This window comes from Colius striatus, chromosome 15 (assembly GCF_028858725.1).
Source record: "Colius striatus isolate bColStr4 chromosome 15, bColStr4.1.hap1, whole genome shotgun sequence".
Taxonomy (NCBI): Eukaryota; Metazoa; Chordata; class Aves; order Coliiformes; family Coliidae; genus Colius; species Colius striatus.
This window is the reverse complement of record NC_084773.1, coordinates 11,006,001-11,029,211: the sequence shown is the minus strand read 5'-3', so window position 1 is coordinate 11,029,211 and position 23,211 is coordinate 11,006,001. Positions and strand designations below refer to the sequence as shown.

The following is a 23,211-nucleotide window of genomic DNA, read 5'->3' as shown; positions in this document are numbered from 1 at the left end:
GACATCAAGCAAAGGTCCCAGGTGCCAGTAGGCTCATAAGGAACCACAGCAGCAGCAGTTGTCACTGACAGCCCCAGGAGGAGTTTCCCCAAAGCCTTTGGGCTCCTCCCAGAGCAAACACAACCAGCAGGTACTTCTCTCCCAGTTCAGCCTTGTCAGCCCCACATCTTCTGCAGCCATGAGAAGCATCTCTGTCCACAGCCTGCCAAGGTGGTCTGGATCCCAGCCACCCCTCGCCAGGCACTTACTGCTCTGCGCTGATGTACTCGCTCTCGATGGGGATGCACATCACTTTGCCAACTCGAACGCCCCAGCGAACATCTTCAAACTTCAGGCCCAGGTTCTCGCCAGTGATGGTCAGACGAGTCCCTCCTTGCCTGGGACCAGTCTCAGGGAACAACTAGGAGAGAGTATGGCCCATCAGCCAACGGAGCAGAGCCACAGGGATATCTCATTTGGGCAGGCTGCAGCCTAGGCAGCTGCAGGATGTGTATTACTCCCCCATGAGCAGCACGGAGCAGATGAGCAAAGATAAATGTCAATGCATTTGTAAGGAGCCCACAGAGGGGGAGAGACATCCTGAATAACAACCACATCCAGAAATCCTCCCAAAAACAAGCCAGGAGATGCTAGAGGTGTCCAAGAAGAGGGTTAGCATTTGGACATCCCACTGCAGACAAAGCTGTCTCACTGGTGACGAGGACACGGATGGGAAGGAGAGAGGGTAGTGTCAGCCATGGCTCTAGCTGAGCCAGTGAGGAGGCACATGGATCTGCCTGGCTTTTGGCCAGGTCCTACCCACCCAGGGACGAGGTTCCTCACATCCAAGATGTTCTCAAAGGAGAAAGTATCTCCACCAGGTCTCTGCACATGGCAACCAGTGTATAAAAAGGGTTTCTCTCTCTGATGGCAAACCCTGTGCTGAGGCCAGCTGGGAAGAGAGGGGACTTCACCCTGGTGTTGTGCCTCATTTTCCAGGACAATGCCCAATAAAGAGACCAGGTGTGTTCTAACAGAGGGATGAACTGAGGCGTGTGCCCACCGCTGCCTCCAACCAGGCAATTCCAGGCAGTTTTACACCAGCCCTCAGCATCTCCAGGGGCCAGTGCCCACCTGCAGTGCAAAGTGGGATGAATGGCAGAGCTGTGTGACAGCTGGGTCCCCAGTCACACTAAGACAGGGCAGGGGAAAAGGCTGCAGGCAAGGGAGACAGTAATGCAGACTAGGTCTGTCCAGAAGGAAGGTGTGTCCTGACCCAGGTTGCAGGTGAGGCCCTCATGCTCCTGCGGCACTGGCAGAGATCCTTTCTAGCACTAGGAGGCACGTCTGCCAGCACCAAGCCCAGCACCTGGGTAGGCTCACACTGGAACCAGGCACCTGTGAGCTCTTTGCATTCCTGGCAAATGTGGGTGGCTGCAATCCCAGGGCCAGTGCCAGCTAAAGCCTCCTCTTGCTGCTTTCTCTCCTCCTCCTCCTCACACAGAGATCACTCCTGGACATTATCCCCGCAGTGGGGAAAGGAGGATAAGTGGAGGGTGGGAAAGACATAGGGGTGGACATTGTCAACATTCCCAACTGACAGCATGGAGTCAGGGACTGTTTGGGCATAGTCCTGACACAGCCACTGCCGCTGGGGTCAGCCACTATCACCTCCAGAATGTTTCGACACAGGCAGTCAGTCCCCCTGCAACAGGCACCCCATGGGATGTGTCCTGAGACAGCATCAGAGATGGAACTGGGCCTCAGGGCCCCAGCTCCCACCAAGGCAGCCACAGTCCACGATTTACACAGCATCAAAACCCTCTGGGACTGCGGGGAACCACTGTTTGCCTAAACCCAGCTCAGCCCCTCCCTAAGTCCAGGATTGGAGCTCATTACAGCAGCTGCAGCCAGCATTAGGTTGGGTCTTCCCCCTAAACTGAGCTCTACTGGGATTGCTGGCAAGAAGCAGCTGTTTGCTTGGTGTTTCTAAATGAGTGTTAAAAGCTGCTCTTGTGTGTCCTATTCCTCCTCCATGGCAAAGCTGACAGGGGCCATGAAGTGACATCATCGGCTGCCCAGCTGGGGAGCTCACGGCTAAACAAGGTGTGCAGGAGGAAGGGGAGCAGGGGTTGTCAGAGTTTCTCCTTTTTGCCCTCCACTTCCAAACCCTTTGTCCTCCCCATACACAGCTGCTTTTCTGCTAATGGGTTTCACAGGGTCCTTTTACATCACCAAACAAACAGCTCCAGGGGGCAGAAGCAGTGGGGTCACTCCAAGCTTCCCAGGGGAAGGGCTATCACTCTGAACATCAAAGTCAGTACTGTGCAGGATCACACAGAGATTTGGAGGGGGCTTGTCCCCACCACTGAGCAATGGGCAAGTGATACTTCACTCTTGGAGTGAAGAAATACAGTGATTGCTCAGCCCAGCACCATCACCTACGAAGACACCTGCACCACAGTGGGCTGGGCAGGAAGGAGGCTCCAGCTCCTCCTGAAAACACTGCAGAAGGCTCTTTTTGCCTCACTGCCCCATGCTGTCCTCCCTGCAACAGACTGCTCTCTGGACCATTTCCAAGCCTGCCCACAGGCCAGGGTGTGAGACGGGTTGTGGGCAGCAGCAGGCACAGGCAGGCTGACAGAGGAGCACCACACCAACAGCTACACACATCCACACCGACTCTCACAGCACTAAGGTAGAGCAGCACCAAGGTCAAGCCCACATGCTAATAGATTTGTTTCTGCTGCACCTGCAATTACTGCAAAATTCCATCGTGCTGCAGGGAAGCTGCTGTGAGCGAAGGGCATGTGGGTGCCTCCAGCCCTGGCTATGGGAACACAAAAGGACAGGGCACAGCCTACAGCAAGGCCACCCTGGGCATGACACAGCCACTGCCATCTCCACTCACATCATCCCCAGAGGTCCAGCTTTAGGAAGTTCAGCCTGAGCATGGTGAGAAGCCACTGGGGACAGAGAGCCCTGCACATAACAGCAGACTCTGGGGCTTAAGCCCCCTCCCCCAAGGAACAAATCCCTTCTCCTGCCAGCACTTCACCATCCTCTAGCAACTCTCTGCAAACAGTACTTCCTGCAGCCAGGACTCTTTGCAGGCAGAGATGTGCCCAGGGTTGGGGGGACACCCCACTCTCCCCTCCATGGCTGTCACCCAGCACATTGCAGCACCAGTACCCTGCGAGAGGCAGGCAGCACGAGAAAAAGCAGAACTCTCATTTCAGCTTTCATCAGATAAGACACTGAAACCCAAACAGATCAGATCCTGCTGTGCTAAGACTCTGATAATTAACACTGTGGAGGCCCAGCCAGCTTTGGGTATACAGAAGGCATCCAGCAGCAATACCCACCAGTCCCTTCTCATGCGCTTGGAGCCTGGCCCGACAGGTATGTGAACATTAATATACACAGTCTTATTAAGTGAAGGTCATAAAAGCTGTCAGGGAAGGGGGATAATGATGAAGTACTGGTGAGCATGGCCACATGAGGAGGAGCAACCTGGAGCCACAGCTTTCCCAGATCCTCCAGTCCCATGCAGGAATGGCAGGAATCTCAGAGAGGGGCCAGAAAGCCCAGTGCATACGGATGGTGGAGAGAGGATTTTAGCCTTGGAAATGAAAGTGACAACTAGAGATGTCCAGTCCTATACACCGAGTAGATCCGGCTGCTGCGAGGTGCCACTGGAGAGTCCCATCCCTGTTCCCATCCCCATCTCCAACTCCACCTTCCCTCCTCCCACCTCGGTTCCCCGGCAGGCGGCATCCCCAGGGCTGCCCTGCTTCACATACCTTGGTGATCTTGGGGTCGGTGCAGCGGCTGTTGCCGCTGCTGGCGTGCATCCAGCTGCTCTCGTAGGCCAGGCAGTGCTGCCGCAGTGAGCAGCGCCGCTCCGACACGCACCACCCGCACTCGAAGCGTGGGTCGGCCTTGAGGCACAGCCCGCAGCTCTCCCGCAGCGCCGAGCACTTGTACAGGTGGGCTGCAACGGCAGGAGCAACGCAGGGATCAGCACAGCCCCTCCCAGCCCATGGGCACAGGGGTCTAGGGAGAAGGGCCCCCACTCTCACCCCCTTCCCACGCCAGCAGATCTCAGAGGGGCAAAACCCTACACGCAGGAGGCACCAGCCAAGTGGACTCAGCACCAAGGCAGAGCTTTGGGCTCTCTCCCAAAGCTTCTCAGAGAAAAGTCTCTTGTTTAGACACCTGTCTGATTGATGCTACTGGGAACACTGCTCCCTCCCACTAGGCACAGTCGGAGAGAGGGAGAGGGGTGGGCTGGAGGCTGTTTTCCCACCCCAACCCTGTCTCTCACCTTGGATGTTCTGGGGGTTGTCAATGACGAAGTTTCCATTCCAGACCACAGACAAGTTGACTGGCAGGTCGCTGATGTCATTCCCTTCATAGAAATACTGCAGGAGGGGAGAGAAGGAGGCAGTCTATTAATTAGCAAGGCAAAAGTCCCCAGTGAGGGGCACAGAGAAGTGTACAATCCCATATTCAGATGTCTCCCATCAAGCCAGATGAGAGGGATGGGGGCCTGGTTCAGACTCACTGGCTACGAACAGACAGCTCTAACAGCCACTGGGCAAAGTATCAGATGGACATGCAAACCAGTAGGCTGGACTAGCAAAAAAAAGACAAGTAAGCAAAACAGAGGGTTTAGACATAGACCCAAAATCCATTAACCCAAAGCTCTGAAGCTGCTGCTGCTGCTTGGAGAGGAGGAAACAGATGGTGTATTTGGAGTACACATGTACCTCTCACTGCCAGGCACCAAGCTTTCCCCATGTCCTCCCCATTCCAAGGACACTCAATCAGATCTTCAGGATCATGCTTGTCATTAGTGAAGTTTGGGGAGGACAGGCTGGGCACATGGTCTGAATAGATTCGGTAGAGCTGCCCCAACACCCAGTGGGAGGATGTTCCCTCCACAGTCCTCTCCAGTCCCATTGCCCAGAACACAACAACATACAGCTGCAGCCACACAGCCATGGGTGGGACAGGGCCAGGCATCAGCTTGGTGCCACACCAGCCCTCAGAAAGATTGCAAGGAGAGCATCCTCCACACACCACCTCCTCACCACACACCCCATTTCCCTGCTCCCAGCCCCACATTTTGCTCACCCTGTATCAGGACCAGCACCACCACTCTCACCCCCAAACTCCCATGTAGGGAGGTGGTACTGGGGGATCCCTCCCCCAGCTCCTGGGGATCCCAAACTCAGCACCCATTGCTCCTTCCAGCCTGGCCAGTGCCTCCTCCCCATCCAAATCCCTCTCCCCTGCCTCAACACCCAAGCCCTAGTCCCGGCAGCCCCATCAATATTCCCCGCACAGCCCCTGCGCACAGGTGGAGAGGTTTAATCGATACGGAGGCAGGAAGGCAGTCGGAACCGTCCCTGACAGCTAATGACCTCCTTCGGCAAGAGATTCCCCGCTCTTCGCCCGGGAAAATGACAGGCGTGTCAGGAGAGATTAAATGAATGATTCATGGCTTGCTGGAGTTTGCTGGGGAGAGGCTGAGGCACCAGCAGCTCACCCAGCCACGGGCTGCCCTCAGCCCTGCCACCACCTCACCAGCCCCAGCATCACCTCTCGCAGCCCCGCTGCCGTCCCTGGAGAGGGTGACCTCGGCATCTCCTCCAGTACTGCCCCACAGAGCACATTTGTCTCCTGACAGTGCCAGGGACCACTCTGGTGGCTCTGCTCTGCTCGATCTCCTCCACAACAGGCCCACAAAGGAAACCAGCATGCCCAGGTTGCCATAGGAATCAAGAGATCCTTGGGTTCTTCTCACCTCACCATCAAAGCTGGTCCTGTCTGTGCCAAGTCTCTCCGGACCAGGCAGCATCACAGCCCAGCGTCACGCACAGCACCAAAACAGGGCACACATCTGACAAGAGAGATGGCTATGGCAGCACACCCGTCCCTCAGCCCTGCAAGGTGTGAGTGAGAGGCTAAGCCTGCTCCTCCTTACATCTCCATAGCTTTTGGCTAGTGGTCTTATCTCCAGGGACCACCATTCCAAAATACAAGGTGGACTCAGCCCTCCCTGGGAGGAAGACTGCTGCTCATCAACCATATGAAAGAGTTGTAAAGGCACAAGACATCCCACTGCAAACCCAACCCTTTCTGTTGTGCTCAACAGCTCCAAAACCACCTCCCCTCTACAAGAAGAGCCCCACTCACACATCTCATGGTGTTTGCTCAGAGGACCTTCAGCCACGCACCATTTACAACCAGAGCCTCTCAGCACATTCCCCTCACCAGGCCTGGGAAACTGGAGCCAGAACCAGGCTGGAAGTCCAGATCTGTTCACTTTCCTCTATCCTGCACCAATGCAGGGATGTCCCCAACAGGGCCGTGATGAGGACCAAGCCAGACCCGCAGCAGCAAGCAGACCCCGTTCCCGGGCAGCAGGAGGGGCAGGAGCTGGGGAGGGTGTCTGTGCTGGAGCAGAATTTAGCTGTGACGAGCCACGTGGCAGCGTAAGTGAAATTGGCATTTTCAATTTGTACTCTGACATGTCTCATTTGAGGCCCTGGCATCTCGGGAAGGCATCCAGCCTGCAGCTGTCCAAAACACTTATTTGCATCTCTCTGCCCCGGCTGCTTTTGGAAATTAGTTCTTCTGGGAGGTGGGCTGGAAGAAGAATAGGGAGAGAGGGAGGGAGAGCATTAACTCTTCATGCACCAGCCCCGAGACAACAACAGTTGCAATGGCACAAGAGACAGTATTCCTCTGGGAAAGGACACCGTGCTGAGGATGCTGGATTTGCAGCAGCATGGAGCTGGAGCCGAGGGCGGGGAGCAGCCGGGAGCGGGATGCAGCGGCAGGCAGGAGCAGGAGCTGCCGCCCCAGCTGGTGTTCGCAGCGTGGGATCACCAAGGGAACGCAGATATCAATGAAAAGTGTGTCCTCAGCGCCTGCGTGTTGTCAGCAGCCTCCCACCTGCCCTGCAGCAACGGGCAGCGGGTCTGCAGCTTGGAGGCCGCTACTCGTCCCTGGAGCACGCCGGAGCTCAGTCGTTGCTTGGCATGAGGGCAGGAGCTGCAGCCACAGGGAGTGAGGGCTCAGCCTCCTGGGACATTGAGATCCATCAGATCCCTCTCTAATTTCCAAAGATCACTCTCTAATAAAAACCTCTTATTGTGAAGGACATTTTCAAAAGGCCTCCTCGCAGTGGCTCCATCCACAGCACGGGCGGGAAGATGCCCTCTCAGTGCAGCCACAGCCACGGCCAGGGAGCAGCAGCAGTTGGGCAAAGCACCAGCCACTTTCCAGCCCTGAAAGCCTCACAACCAGAGGGGATTAGGCAGGGGGGTGCCTACCAATTTCTGTATCCCACAGGATGCAGACAAGAGCTCACGGACAGACAGCAGGTCCCATCACGCACTTAACATCCATTAAACACTTAACTGTTATTAACGTCCCAGTTAATCGATTGCTGTGGCTGGCAGCAATGTGGTACGAGCCATGGGAGTGGAGGCCAGGGAGGTGTGAGCAGACAGGTTGCACCTTCCTGGACAGTCCCACTATCAGACCACCCTTTGCTGTATAAAGGTGCCCAGGATCCCGCAGCTTTGCTGAAGGATGATGTGGCACAACAGGCACATCAATTTTGAGTTATAGGAAAGGGACATTTGCTGTCTGAACAAAAAACAACAGGCATAGCCCCAGGAGCAAACCAATGGCACACAGGAAAAGCATTGTCAGGTGGCATGGCCTGTAAAAGTGTATGGGAGAAAAGATGTCACTGAGTGAGTCAGCAACAGAGGTGTGAGCTTCCTGTCCCTCTCTGGAAGAGCCTATAAATCAAGCATGGAAGGGCTGACAGGGGACATGCCAGCTCCCCTGACCTCAATATGGCTATTACCACCAAGGTCTCCTTCTGCAGGAACATGGTTCAGGCAGGAGGACTCCTCACTAAGCCCTTCTCAAGGCTCTTCTCACGAAACTTACCTCAGACATCTTCCCAAGTACCAGCCAACAACCTCGTGTGCTTCTCACATCTCCAATTCTCACACCTGCTCCATCCCCATGCCAGGGATGCCCACCATGCCAGCACTCTGCAAGGGCTGTGGGTGCCACCTCCTACAAAGGTCTCATTTGTTTCTAGCAAGCCCACTGCTCACCCATCAGCTAGCAGTGACGGGCACTGAGAGCTGCCCAGCTCCCCTTGGCACGCTCAGCACTCTGAGAAGATGCCTCCAGGGACCTGCACTCCCAGGGGCAGAGCTGCAGTCAAAATCTGGGGGCAGATCACATTGAGACGCGTTTTGGGATGCTCCTGCAAGCACCGAGCCAACTAGCCAAAGCACTAGCCCTTCCCAGATAAGGCAGGGCAGCCCCACAGCCATCACACCCCTTGTCACAGGGCATTCACCCCACTCCAGCCACAACTCGCACAGTCCAGCCCTGAGGAAGGCAGCGGACAGGCTGTCCCTTTGCCCTCTGAGCAAACCCAACGTCCAAACTTCCCTTGCAAACCCCCTCCCTCCCACATGCACCATCCCCCTGGGCTGCATTTCTGGAGGAGCACTTGGGCTGCAGCTGTGTCCTATTTTTCTGTAGCTGATGACCTCAACTCCTTCCCCGCACCACGGGGACGGCAGTAATGTACATCGCGTCTCGCCAGGGCTCAACTGCAATTCATCATTATTTTATCTGCTGGAATTTAATTGGATCCTATCAAACTCTCCTGATACTCCCTTTTCACTTTAAACACTGCTGCAGGAAAGATAAATGTAGGCACTGCTCAGACGGAGAGCATGGCTTTGTTGGTGAACGGAGCTGGGGTTGTGGGCTCCAATCCCGCTTCCTTCTCCACCGCTGGTTAATTAGAGATACATGCACTGGAGGTGTGTGGTGCTCAGAACAGGGCATGTGTGTATGATTTATGTTCCTCTATAAATACACCCCGGGCCTAGTAAAATACCGTCATCCACACAGCAGCACGACTTGATGGTAACGCTTGGCCTCTGATGCTGGATCTCCTTGTGCTCGTTTCGCATAAATCTCCTTTCCCCCTTCATCACACACAAGCTTCTTCCCCTGGACTCCCCCTGCCCAAAATTCAGCAGGGTGTTAGCGAGAACCTGAGACCCTGAGAATATGTCAGAGCAACACCCAGGCTCCACCAACATAAAAGGAAATGTAAATTGACCAGGTCTTTGCCTGCCTCCCCAGCATCCAGAGCTCAGCCTCAGCATCTGCACTGGTGTGCTCACTCCACTAGCCCAGCTTCCTCTGTACCCACATCACTTTGTCACGGGAATCAGCTGCTCCTGGGTGAATATCCCACCCCTCGCCTGGCTCAAATGGCGGGCAGGGAGGGCTGCCCCTGCCAAGGGATCAGTGAGGAAGGAGCTGAAAGGGAGCCAGGGAGGTGACACAGCTGCTCCTCACCATGCAGGGCTTTGGTTAAAAGGAAACGGAAATAATTGAGGCATGAGGCTTAATTTAAAGTGCTGAGATGACAAACTCAAATGCTCATGGAAAGGAGATCAGGGGCTCTTCCTATTTTTACATTTAAAGGGGAAAAAACAGCTCTGGGGCTATTTCAGCCTTCTGAGGAACATTCTCGAGAGAAAAAGCCAAACCCTTGTCAGCAAGAAACACCTGTAGCTATTCTGTCAAGGCCAGGACTAAATCAGATGAAGTCCAACATCACAAGCAGTGGTGCAGTGACTGTGCTACTTTCCAACAGCAAAATTGTTTATTTTCTTCAGTAATCAAAAGGATGAGCCCCGTTGAGGGATGGCAGATGGGAAAGAACGGGCAAAGGCAAGGATGCTTGCAAAATAAAACTCAGCGACATCACCTGCACACATTAAAACAGGTGACCATTTCTGCATTCTGTGGTGCAAGAAGCAAGCTTGGAAATGTCTGTTTGCCTCCCAAAGATTAAAAGTCATCAATCAACAAAAAAATGGATTACTAGCAAAGAATTTAATTTTCTTAGTTAGGCTTGTCTTTCCTTTTTGCTTCTTCACAATGCATGTAAAAAGCCTTTAGGGTTGCTTTCCTTTTGAAGAGCAGAAAGAAGCTAAAGTGAAGAGACAGAAAAGGTTTTTTTTGCTGCTTAGTTTTTGTCTTGGGTTGGTATGGAACTCCAGGTCTAGTCTCCCTTGAGTTTGCTGAAGATCTATTGGGTGTCTCAAATTATGTTTATAGTCAACACTCAAATCTGAATGAATGGACTGTTGAATATTTAACCAAGATGTCCTTTCTTCAAACTGCTAACAAGTCATTGGAGTTTGACAAGCACTAAAACTAAACAAAAGACAAAGAGTTTTAAGTGGGATTGACTTATAATCCCTTCCATTCACCCACTATTCAGGCAAGTATCCCTAATTCCACACAGTAATTAACCTCTTGTTTAGATCTCACTGAACTCCTGGAAATAAAGTACGCTCTAAATGCCTTCCTGAGGAGAGGACATCCATTCCTCTCTTGCCATTAGGGAGGATGCCATCCTTTCCCTCTCCACTCCCCAGTACCCTCCCACACCAGGCAAGACAGAAAATCCTAACCCAGAGGATAAACAGCAATGGAAGAACCCAGTGGGTCATGAGTGAGTGACTGCATGGGAGCTTGAAATGCTATCAACCAGCCAGACTGCCTGCAAAAAAAGACGGGGAGGAGACAAGCATCACCAAAGTGTGAATCTGAATCCCCCGCACCACAAAGCAGCCTGGCTGAATGCCCTCAAACGTTAAAGCAGGCAAGCAGACCCTGAAAGCAAGACAAAACTCTCATCTTCTGTCTGTGAAGCCATCCTGCACCTGAAAGCCACATCTCCTGGCTGAGACCATGGCCCCATGGAGCTGCTGCCAACCACTCCTGTGCCCGTGCAGCCCACAGCACCTCACACACAATCTCTGGCTGATCTGCTTTGTTTTCACAGGACATCCCTGGCAATATTCAACTCAAACATCCACTACTGTCAGCCCAGGAGAAGGTGTCAGTCACCTCAACCCTGCATGGGGACCACAGGGTGGGCAGGCACTCCTCCAGCAGTCCTGTCCCTTTGAGGAAGAGCTGCAGAGGCCACGTAGCTCATGACACCAGCGCTGGCAGCCATAGTACCCCTTGGGAAACACAGCTGGTGATTTTTGCTTCATGAATGGAGAAATGAATCCAAATGATTCAGACCTCCCCACTCCAAGCCCCAACTCTGCCAGGTAAAGGCTCTGCTGTGAGACAGGCTTTCTGGGGAACATCCTGCAGCACATGCTGTCCCAAACTGCTTTTGAATGAACTAAGCTAAACACTAAAGAACTGGGCAAAAGGGAGCTGCCAGCTCTGCCAGCTGCAGGCAGAGGCCTGGCAGGAGGCTGGTCTGGCTGAGGAGCTCTGGCCAAGCAGGGGCTCACAAGACGTTCCTGCAAAGCCAAAGACCAGAAAAATCACAAGTGATGAAGGTCTGTGAGTCCTTCTGCAGCCCCCACGGACTTCTTGTGCCCTAGGCAGGCAGAGTTTCAGCTGCTGGGTGCTTACACAGCTCTGTGACTGGCGAGAGCCCCTGCAGGATAGGCTCTCTCGTTGGGACAACGAGGCCACGTGTCTTCCACACCCTGCAACAAGGCAATGGTTCCTCCTGTTTTCAGCCACAGACACTCTGCAGTGGGGCCAGACATGGACATATTGCAGAACAGCCCACAGACAACCAAGCAGGGACCTGATGTAACCGGCCTTCTGCCAGGACAAGAGTATCTCAGCTGACACCCAAGAAACCTTCACCATGGCTGTGATGGTAGCCAAGCTGGCTACCAGTAGCAACAAGAGCCTGGAAAAGGGACTCCCACCACCATGATGTCTCTTCACACACACACACAGCCATCACATTCCCCTTGAAGCACAAACACCACACCGTTCACAGGTGACGGCCAAAACTAGGTCCAGGAGCAAATCTGTGTGACAGAAGTCCTGGTGAGGGTCACAATGAAAACCAGGTCAAGTCAGCTCCACTGGGCAGTGCTCCATCTCGCTTCTTTTCTTCCCCAATAACAAACCTTTGCCTAAGTCATCTCACTAATGGCTTTGTGCTGCAAAGCCCTGCAGACCCTGTGCTAGTCCTGCTGCACCCCTGCACTTTGTACTGCTGTCTACACTCATCTCCAGGCCAAGCAGAGGCCCACTGACAATATTTCCAGCTTGCAGTCCAGGACTGGGAGCATTTCTGCTCCTTGCAAATTGCATGTCATCAAGAGAGAGCCCCACAGCATCCTGCGCCCCCCCCCGCCCCAGCACAGCATCCTCCCCTTCAGCACTGCCAACCAGGGTGGGAGGCAGTGACTTGGGATGCTCCTCTTGCCAAAAGGCTCTGCAGGAGGAGGGAGGGAGCCAGGGCTCATCTTCAATGGCCTCTAAATGTCATTTGTGCCACCAAAGGACAAGGGAGTGAGGATCGACGCTGGTATTAGGCTGCAAATGAGCTTCCACAGTGTGTGATGGAAAACAAATTTTAGAAGGATTATATGGGATGGAGAAGGGAGGGGCAGGCTACATGAGGATGAGGGCAGGTCACTGCAGAGCCCAGCAGGGCACCGAGGAGCTGAGTGATGCTGGCTCCTGGGAGGCTATTAACACCCTGGGAGGGTTTGCTCGTGGGCTTGGTGCTCCCTGCACAGGATTGCTGCACAGCAAGCAGCACACACAGAGCTCACCAAGGGGTCCCTGAACACCCCCTCACTTAGGAATAAGGCAAGTGAAGAGGGTAGAGCAGGCAGAGCTGCCTGCAGGAGACACAACTTAAGTGACAGAGCTGCAGGGAGCACTGGCAGAAAGGCAGGGAGCAGTGCACCAGCTGTGCCAGGAAGGGAGGCGGGCAGGGGGCTGAGGACAGACAGGGGCTCCAGGAGAGGAGGGGAAGCCCTCCCAAGACTCATAGGCTCAGTTGCACACGGGAATGTGTGCACAGCACAACGTGAAGAAGGCGTTAGCTCAATGCTGCCTGTAAAGTGGGATGTCAGGGGAAGCAAGAGCAGGCAGAGAAGGGGGAGGGCAAGGCTCTGGCACGGCCTGGCCAGCTGGCTCCGGCCCAGGCAACTTTCTTCAGCTTTCCAAAGCCAATTTCCTTGGAAGTGTTCCTGAAGCCTGGCAGCTCCCCCAGGGTAGCCCTGGCATGCGTCCTGCCCGGACCAACCTCGAGCAGCAGCCTCTCTGTGCACCCATCTGAGGGAAGAGGTGGGGAGCCCACCTCACACTCCCCCATTCCCTTCACGTGAGAGAACAAACCCGGCACAGGGAGCCACGAGGGAGCAGGTGGCCAGGGGAGCCACGACTCACCGAGGTGTTCTGGCACTGGATGCTGGTGCTGTTGAAGCGCAGGGCCGTGACGCGCGTGGTGCCGCCGGGGATGTGGAAGATGCACTCGTAGTTGCGCTGCCCCGACTGCGGCTGCGGCAGGTTCTTGGCTGTCAGGGTGATGGGTTTCACCACACCCACGGGGATGTAGATCTGGGTGGAAGGCAGGATCTGAGGGCAGTCCTGTAAGGGGAACAAGGGGCAGATGGTGAGAGGGGAACAGCACGCAGCCTGCCCCAGTACCCTCACCACTCCTCCTTAGCTGAAAAAATACCACCCTGAGCACACATTTGAGTAAATTGTTATGGGTAGCCAACCCCAAACCAGCTTCTTATGGCTGCTCTGAGCAAAGCCCTGAAGACAGAAAAGGAGAGCACACAGCAATCCGGTGGCAGGGCAGTGAGGTGTTCTCCAGGCAGGAGGTGGGGAGAAGATTCAACTATGGGCCCTGCAACCTGGCACTGAGACAGTAGCACATTCTATGATATTTGGGCAAAATGACTGGTAAGGAGATGGGCTTCAATGAGTCACTGCAATCAGTAGGTTTCAGAGTTAACACCCACTGAGCTGTGCATTGTCAGGCTACCCTTTCAGCTCCCCTATTTCCTTTACAGCCTCCTCCTTCATAAGTGGTCACACAAGTGCCTTCCCCCTTTGACACTGCAACATGCTTCCAGTGCTGCAGAGAACCTGCTCTGCAGTGAGTTTTGCTGCTGCTCCCATCCACAGTCAGCTCAAAGCAACGTCACCCAACCAGCCCAGTTGCAGGCTGCCCAGAAGACAGCACCTCAGGCCAGGGGATGCTGATGAGTCCAAGCCAGGGAGGAAGGCAAGGGCAGAAGCTCCACACCACCTTGCCTGCCAGCCATCCATGCTCCCCAGAGAAGGACCATCAGGAGGGCAAAGCACTAGACTTATAATAGCCATGGGCTCCCAGCTGCTCCAGGGGAGCTGGTAAGCCTTGTGTGCAAAGCACAGGGGAGGAGAAGGGAGCAAAAATAAATGAGCTCAGGCAGCAAAACAGCTCCGTGGCCCCAGCGGGTGCCACTTTGGCAACAACAGCCTGATGCAATTCCACACGGGCTTTGCCAAGCTGGGCGGAAGCCTCACACCTATGGCAGCAACCCCTGGGAGTATCGCCTTCAAATGACATCGAGGGGGAATAGTGTGTGCTGAAATGAGCTGCTCCAAAAACAGAAACAGCATCAGCAGTGCCAAGGGTGGACACAGCCACCCCGCTGCTCTCAGGAGGCTGCTCACAGACACCGCATGGTTGCAGGGCCAGCTCTTGCCCCAGGGCCATAGGCAGCCTTGGGTGGCCAACACTGCCTGGTTGCCACCCTGCAGCGAGCAGAGCCAGGCCCTGCACAGAACTATCCTGTTGTCTCAGTCAATAGGGTTAATGTAACTTTTACACAGTGCAGAGAAACGAGAAAGGAAGAGTTTCATTTAACAAATATTGACAGACAATCTCAACTCATTTTACTCTTCGAGTATCCTGTTCTTCACAAGCTGAAGTGCAATTTTTAAAGGAAATGCTAAACAAAACGAAAACTGAGAGGAACAGTGTTCCAGCCCCAACCCAGAGATGGTGACAGGGCTGGGACTGGGGAGCCTCAGCACTGCTCTGCCACCTCCCTGCTCTGGATCACAGCTGCCCCTCTGCCAAGAGGAGTTTCAGTTGCCTCCCTCTTTCAGAATCAACAAGGCTCACAGCAGGCAGACTCCTCCATGCCCACTGTTATTAGTAAGGGATGGTCCCTGTTGCTGTAAGGCAGTTGTTCCCCATAGGCTCCCAAACTCAGGAGCACTGACTGAGGGAGAAATCCCCATCTGCTTGCTCCTCCTCCACATTGCAGGGGGACTCCATGGGTGGCACATGCCTTCTCCTCAGTGAGAAGTATGTCCTGGCTCACTTTTCATCACCTCCATCCCCTCATTTTTCTGTACCTCTTGCTGCCAGCCCAGCCAGGGCAGTGGGTGAGTCCATGCCATCCCAGCTGACACGTGTGTTCCCGTCCCCATGCAGGCAGGCAGCAGGCAGGCTCCTTTTGCTGACTCAGTGTTTGAGCAGAGTCCCCACCATGACGTTACATGCTCCACATCTGCCAGCAGCAGTCTCATCCACCAAAAATGTCAGTCTGCGCCCAAACAGGAAGCACCTGGTGCTGGTGGGTGCCCAGGGTACCCAGAGGGGTGGGGGCACTGGCACAACTCATTTCCCCTATGAGCAATTCCAACCGCTGACAAAGCTCACCCCAAGCAGTGCCCAGAACTTGCATCCCTTGGGAACACTGCACAGCCCACAGGGTTCCTCATCCTGCCAAAAACAGCGTCCCAGCAGAGCCCTGGCTCCCAGGAGCGGGGAGCTACAGAGGGATGGGATGGGCAGAAAAGTGAAACCTGACACACACACATTCCCAAACATCACCCAACTCAGATTTTCTCTGTTAAAAGTGTTTTTTCTAGATGAAAGTGGACACAACAATGGTGCCTAGGTTTGCTTGGAGGGGTAAGAGCTTTACAGCCATGCTGCAAATGCTGCAGTCTGGGGTTCTCTGGCAGCTCCCAGCTCCAGCTGCAAGCTACCAGCAGAGGTGGCAATGAAGGCGGTTTGGGGTTGGGCTTGACTCTGGCTTTGAGATTCCTTCACAAAGCCCTGAGCCATTCCCACTGGTTGGGGAATGAAGAACAACCACAAGCTGAACCTGCTTAGACTGAACCAACACACTTGGTCCCCACAGGCCAGGAGATTTTCCACCTCTGCAGCAGCTCTGCATCAGCAGGCAGCAGGAACTGTCGTAGGAGAGCAGCTTCTTCGGAGGGGAAACTTAAGCCTCCATCACCCCACAGCGACTGCTGGGCACCGTAAGTGGGGAAAAGCAAACTGTTTCATCCTCCCTTCCCCAGCCCTGTACCTCCCACAGAGCAGGGTGACCTCCAGAGCCCAAGCTTCAAAGGCACCACAGCAGGTGGGCAGGGCCATCCTTCCTGCTGTCACCCTTCCCAGGCACATTTACAAGTGGTGGCTCCTACCCACATCCCGTTTCTGCCCTGCCATCCCCAGAAATGCAGGCAAACAGCCTGGCGTGCCCAGGACAGAGAGCCATGGGTCACTCTTTGCATTGTCCTACAAAACAGCTGCTTTCTCGTCCAGGAAACCACACGTGGGAGCCAGCAGAGACAGAGTTAAGTGCTGGTGTTAAGGCCTGGCCCTGCCTCTCCTGACCAGTGCCCACCACACTCCAACCAACGCAGACAGACCAAATCATGCTTAAAATAACCCTCCGGCTTACACATCCTCCCACAGAGAGGATGGGGTTGGATGTCTACCATTAACTTGTCCAGTGGTGCTGTGAGGTGGCAATGAGCCCTCCCACATGCCCCATCACCCTGCCAGGGACCTGGAGGGCCAGGGATGGGGACAAGCTGTCTAACCCCAGCCCAGACACATCGCCCACAGCAGCAGTCGGGCTGAGGGTGTCTCGTCACCCCCACCAGGAACTGCTGAGGCCACATCAACATGCAAACAAGCTGAGCCAAGCGCTCCAAACCTCAGCCCAGGCACCGCTCCAGGCCCCAGTGGCCAGGTCTGCCAGGGGCCAGCCTGCCCATGCTCGGGAGCAACACGAGTTCCCAAGCAGCTGACCCGTGGGAGAGCTGCGTGTAGCCCAAGGACAACACCCTGGGGGGTACAGCCAGATGCTTTTGGCTTTGCCTGGCAAGGAAGAGGGAAGAGCCCAGCAGCCTCCCCATGCCCTCAGCAAGGCAGATGAGAACCACTGGGCTCCAGTGGTCTGGACATTATGTGTCATGTTTGCAGAAGCAAAATGAGGGTTGGCTGGAAGCATGACCTCAAGAACAGGCTTCTAGTATGCCTGGGACTGGCCAATCCCTTGCTGGACCGTTTTAGGGCACCAACTGGGACAAAACAGCTTTTTCTGATCTTTTCACGTTACTGAATTCCTCCTTTCCTGTGAGAGCTCTTCAAATGGTGAGAGGCAGAGGGGGAGCATGGGGAAAAGACTAATTGAGGTACCTCAGCCACAGAGAGATTAATCTGACTCCATGCTTGCTCCCAGCACAGAAGCAGGGGAACACCAGGAGGACAACAGCCCTCATCTAGAAGGCCACTCACAAGCCCAAAGGTCTTCACTGATGATGAGGGCAGACCCCAGGAAACAGAAATTACAGGGCATGGAGAATCAATCAGAGATGTGGTTGTCACCTCTGCACCAGCCAGGACAGCAAAGATCTTGGGGGACATTTCGGTCACTTGCCTTCACACATCATCTGTGAAGCAGAGACAAGCCTTTCTGGTTTGCCTCTGCACCTGGGCACCAGTCCTGGCCTGGGGGGCTGCTGGGACATGAACTCTGCCAGGGCTCAGAGACAGAAATTCATCTGAGATGATCTGGACAAATACTTTTTCCAGCACATAAATCTGAGCTGTTCCCATGAGGACAGCATACAGGTTTCCTCCCAGCAGCAACCATCAGGCAGCAGCAGCTCCCACCTCCCTGCACAGGAAACTGGAAACCCAGGCAGGCTCAACCAGAGAAGAAATTCTCCTCCCCAAAACTCTCCCTTCAGGAACCAAATCAGCGGTTACTGCAGAGCCCATGGTTGCTTGCCAGAGACCTCCAGAGTTGATCCAAGCAGCCAATGATGTCACCACAGGCTGGGGATGTGGGGACCTCCTGCAAGCACCCTGCCAGTGACAGGTTTCCCCAGCGGGTGGCACGGATGCTGCTCAGGATGAACCCCCGCAAAAGAACATGTTTCTCAGCAAAGCATTTGAGAAGAAGGCGGCGTGAGGTGTAGCAAAACAGTTTGTTTTATGGATTTCAACCTTCCCCTCTGAAAACAAGTTGTTCTGCAATGACAGTTCAAGCTTGCTCCTTTCAAAAACATCAAAGGAAAATGCTTCAGCGTCTCTGCCTTTGTTTTTCCCTTCATTCAGCCTAAAGTGCTCTCGGCTGTGCTGGCTTCCCAAGCAGCCTCTCCACAGCGACAGCCTCTGCCCAACAGCACTTCCCACTCCTCCCTCACTGCTTCCCAGGCAGCCCCAGCACCCCAGGCCAGGCAGTGAGTGGGAAAGGCTTCCAAAGAGGTTTGCCCTCTTCCAAATCCTTCCCCGTAGGGCAGGGGATGACGACAGGACCGGGACGGCAGAGGGGGGCCAGCTCATGTCACCTTACCTCAGAGAGCTTGACGCGCCCTTCCAGGAAGGAGCAGTCGGCAGCATTGTGGGTGCAGATGTGGCGGTACTTGCACCAGTGGCAGGGGAAGGAGCCATTCACACAGGACAGGCAGCTGTGGAGAGAAGTGGGCAGCGTTAGGGCAACAGTGAGGCAAGGCCCACCGGGGCACTTCTCAGGGTGCTTTGGCAGAGCAGCATCCTTAGGCAACCCTGTGTATCTCTGTGTGGGAAGGAGCTCCTCCGCCTGGGGCAAGGGCTGTGTACTGGCAGGCTGGGAGGGGACATGCCTGCACACCCTAGACCCCTGAGCTCTGCCCATGGCAGGGTGAGGGGAAACATCCTTCCCAGCACCACAGGAGTTGTGCCCCAGCCAGCATGGACACGCTCCCTCCTCCACTTGGCAAGCTGACCCTGCCTGCCCCGCCGAGCTCCAGACTTTGGGAGCTCCTGCCTGGAGCCGAGCTCCAGACTTTGGGAGCTTTATTTGGGGTCGCTGAAAGGCGATTTTAGCAAGAGGCAGCAGTACAAGGGCTCTGCACCATGGGGGAACACGAGAGAAAGGGCTAGATTAATGCATGCCCATTGAGAGGAAAATTATAACTGGCGAAAGGTTGGGTCAGATTAACATTTCGGGACTATAGCGCCTTTCAGCTGCTCACAATAGGTTGTGTGTGACCCCCTCCCTCAGCCCCCCTCATCCTCAGCCCTCTGCAGCCGCGCGTGCGTGTCTGTGTGTGCATTTCCACCCCCTCCCTCCAGCCTGAGACGTTTCCATCTCTCTCCCCAGCCTTCTCTCGGGGCTCTTTGTGTGGTGGGATGCTGTATGTCCCCTCTCTCTGCCTCTCCCGTGGGATGCATTCAGGTACCTGGGGATAGTGGGAGCCCTATGCTCTGTTCTGCACTCCTCTTAGCAAAGAAACCAGCCCCAGAGACCTGATGCCTCTCCTACATACAGGAGGGGATATATAGAGTCCCCGCCTTGTGCAACCATCCACACAAGCAGCACCCTAACAGCCCATCCTCTTGCTAACCACCCTCTCCAGAAGCATATCCTTCCAGTACCATGAGGCATCCCTGTCTACAAGCACAGGGGACCCTAGAGACTCCCACAGCTTTCGGAGGCCTCAACCCTGTATGGATGAAAGGTGCTGAGCCCTCCCCACTGCATTGTCCCAGGGCAGCAGCGAGGTCCCGCATCAATGCAGTGAGCCTTCACAGGGCAGGTCTGCAGAACACATGGTCCTGTGCAGCCCAAGCAGCCCTCCCAAGGGAGAGACTGGAGAGCTGCTAAGGTGTAAGCTCAAAGGCAAGGAAAATAATCAACCTTGCTTTAAAAAAAAAGTGGGAAAAAAAAGGCAACAGCACCATTTTTATCCCTAGAAGGCTCATAGCTGCTTTCACTGATCCCAGCACCAACAGGATCAGCCCAAAGCAATTATGTTTCAAGAAAGGCAGGATCTCCCCCTGAACACAGCTCTGGCAGGAGGCACGCAGTCCTGCCCAGCCTGATCCTGCTCCCAAATCACAGCTACTCTCTGCCCCTACCCCCTGGGAAACAAGAGGGAAGGTACAGCATTACCCTGTCAACATCAGAAAGAAAACTTTCCTGGAGAGGGAGATCCTCGAAGTGGCAGGGCCTGGCATGTCAAATTCCTCACTCTCCAGCAGGCTTGTCACTTTGGAGGTGTGGGGACAAGAGAGCTGCAGTAGTGGGTAAGGCAAGGTGTAAATGCACACCCAGGGCCTCGCAGGGCCACTGCTCCCTGCCCACCCTGGGGTTTCACACACCATTACACATATAGCAAGGGCTTCCCAAATCCATGCACACACACTAAGGAAAATATTTAATTAAGCTGCTTGCAAAGGGGGCTGGAAGTCATTTCCATGTTTCGCTCACATTTTCACTTCCAAATGAACAGCCCTTTTAGCTTTACCCACAAATATGCTAATTGAGATGCTGCTTATGCAAATATATGCAATTTTATTTCAGCTGCAGAGATTCAACTTAAAAGGAGAGCCATGGCCTCATATCTCTGGTTGCTTTGACAGAGGGAGGTGCAGAGGGTGGGGGGAGCAGGGGACACAAATAAAGCAAATGGATGGCTCCTGCCCTCCCATTTATGGCTCAAACAGTGACTGCTGGGCAGGCAAATCCAAGGTGTGGAGGCAGCAGGTCAGGGAAAGCAAAGGTTAATCCTCATGGAAGCACAGCAGATACACAGAGATCATCTAAGAGAGAGGATCGTGGCCTAACTGGTTGCAAGCCACTGGGACATAACCACCAACCCTCCCATGTCACTGGCCCTCTGCAAAGGAGAGATCTTCCAGCCACCAACTCTTCAGAGTCTGCAAAAAGACCCCCCAGTCACCACTTCACAAGGCACCTCAAAGCAATCAGGTTAAGTATCCAGCACAGCCCTGCCCCAGGCACCCCAGCCCCCAGAGCTGCAGTTCTGCTCTGCAGTTCCTCAGGACCAAGGCCAAATATTGGCTATTCTAAGACCCTCCTCACCTGAGGGTCTCCTTTGCCATTTAACCACTGCAAGTCCCAGCTGTCTCCCACTCTCCACTTGCCAAAGAACCTAAAGTACCTCAGGTTATGCTCCACATATGCCCTGAAGTGCACAGTTCCCTCGCTCCTACTTAGCCCTTAACTGCTCCTAAGTTAACCAAGCCATTCCTAAAGTCCCATCCTCCAAGATGGTTTTCATGTTCTCCCTTCAGTCGAGGTTCTCCATGTGCCAGAAGGACATCAAACACTGCCATACGAGCACTCACGGCCACACAGGCTCTCTCTGCGGCATCTCTGCTGCATTTAGAGCCTGTCTAAGGGCAGCACTTCCTAGCTGGACAAAGGCTCTGTAACATGGGGAGCAAGTCAGTACCCAGCTGCCAGCAATATGGTGAATCCCCATTTACAGACGGGCTCGGCATGTCTGTTTGACCACCCCAGCTCCTGCAAGGCTGCCCAAAATCTGGGGCAGGAGCTGGGGCAGGGCTCCCCAGCTGCAGACCAGGCTGGGCAGCGAGGCCAGGCCCTGTCCCTGTCCCCAGTGTGTCCGTGTATCGCTGCTGTCTGTTCTCAGCACAGGAGCAGGTTGCTCGGCAGCATGATGCCATCTGTGCTGTCTCTCTCCTTCCCACGGTCAGGCACTCTTCCCTCATCACTTCTTGCCTAAGAGGCTTTCATCACTCCTGATAATGAGAGGGAGGCTCTCCTTCACGTGCTGAAGTACCCCTCCCTCCCTGAAGCGTGCCGGGAGTGTGAGCAGCCCAGCCAGGCAGAAAACTGACGCTTCCCTTAACTGCCTCCTCCCCAGCCCTGCCAGGGGTCAGGTGGCAATGAAGCACAGTCTGGGCAGAGGGAAGGGGGTCAGACCAAGACCATCAGGGGACTGGAACGTCTCTCTTATGAGGAAAGGCCACAAGACTGGGGCTGTTTAGTCTAGAGAAGACTGAGGAAAGACCTCACCGACACTTGTAAGTACCTAAAGGGTGGACTCAAGAGGACAGGGTGACATTTTTTTCTGTAGTCTCTAGTGATGGGACAAGGCGGAACACAAGAAGTTCCACTTAAACAGAAGGAAAGGCTTCTTTTGGTGTGCAGCTGAGGGAGCCCTGGCCCAGGCTGCCCAGGGAGGGTGTGGAGGCTTCTTCTCTGGAGGTTTCCAAACCCACCTGGACACGATCCTGTGTGACCTGACAGAGGGGAACTTGCTTTAGCAGGTGATTGGGCTGGATGATCTCTAGAGGTCCCTTCCAACCCTTGCCATCCTATGATTCTATGATCCATCAGCAGTGTCCCCCTTGCCTTCTGATATCCTCATGCAAGAGGAGTGGCACCAGCCTCAGAGCTGCATTTTAGGAATATTCTGCAAAGTGGCCCATGCCAAAATAGGTCCACGCTTGCTGCTGGCCTGCAGCCTCCTCCAGAAAGAGCAGACAGCAAGACAGCTCTGCTCCTCTCTGAGTGATTCGGGGTAAAGCTGGAGCCTCCCCACAGCCTCATGCTTGCCTCCAACTCACTATACAGCTGCTCCCAAAGCTGTTCCTCTCTACTTTTATAATTGACCCCAAACTCACTAAGGCTGTGCTAGGGAAACATCTGACAAGGCTGCAGAAAAGCCATAGTGCAGAGAGAAGTGGCAGGACAGCAAAGGAGCATCTAAGAGCTAGATGCATCCCCAGGGTGGGTGCAGGCCCACAACCATTGCTGCAGGACCAGCCCTGACCAGCTCCTTGCTGGGCACACAACCAGCTGTGCCAAAGGCACCTTCAGCTCAGGAGCCCAGAGCTCTTCATGCTGAGCAGGGAAGGCAGGAGCCAAAACAGGGGTGAGATAAGCCTGAGCAGAAAACATGAGAGGGATAAGGGGTGTGCAGAGCATTGCACACACACAGACACTGAGGCTGTTTCTATGGAGCAGCATGTTCCTGGGGGAAGGACACAGAGTGAAGGGCAGGAAGGAGGGACAAGGGCAAGTTGAACAGCACCAAGAGCAGCGCAGGGGAGGTCCACTGAGAAAGGAAATTATAAACACAGTGCTGATGGAAAGAGCATCTGCACACACACAGCACAGTCTGCCTGTGAGCCCCCCGCCTGCTCCTCAGACCTCCTCTTGGCAGGAGGATGCATCCTTAGCAAATACTCAGCTCCGGCACAGCCTGCATCTGGAGCAGCAGCTGTCAGGGGTGAGGAGCTGA

The 23,211-nt window shown here is 54.5% G+C and overlaps 1 protein-coding gene across 1 annotated transcript in view; it reads right to left on the bottom strand.

Moving 5' to 3' along the window:
* Window positions 1–23,211, bottom strand: part of PLXNA1 (plexin A1) — a 119,410-nt gene that overhangs the window by 35,930 nt on the left and 60,269 nt on the right. The window contains exons 9-13 of the mRNA XM_062008746.1: window positions 18,507–18,621; window positions 13,288–13,488; window positions 4,307–4,403; window positions 3,783–3,973; window positions 249–400 (exon numbers count right to left, since the gene is read on the bottom strand). Of these exons, the coding sequence (XP_061864730.1) occupies window positions 249–400; window positions 3,783–3,973; window positions 4,307–4,403; window positions 13,288–13,488; window positions 18,507–18,621 (756 nt within the window). The remainder of the gene's footprint in view (window positions 1–248; window positions 401–3,782; window positions 3,974–4,306; window positions 4,404–13,287; window positions 13,489–18,506; window positions 18,622–23,211) is intronic.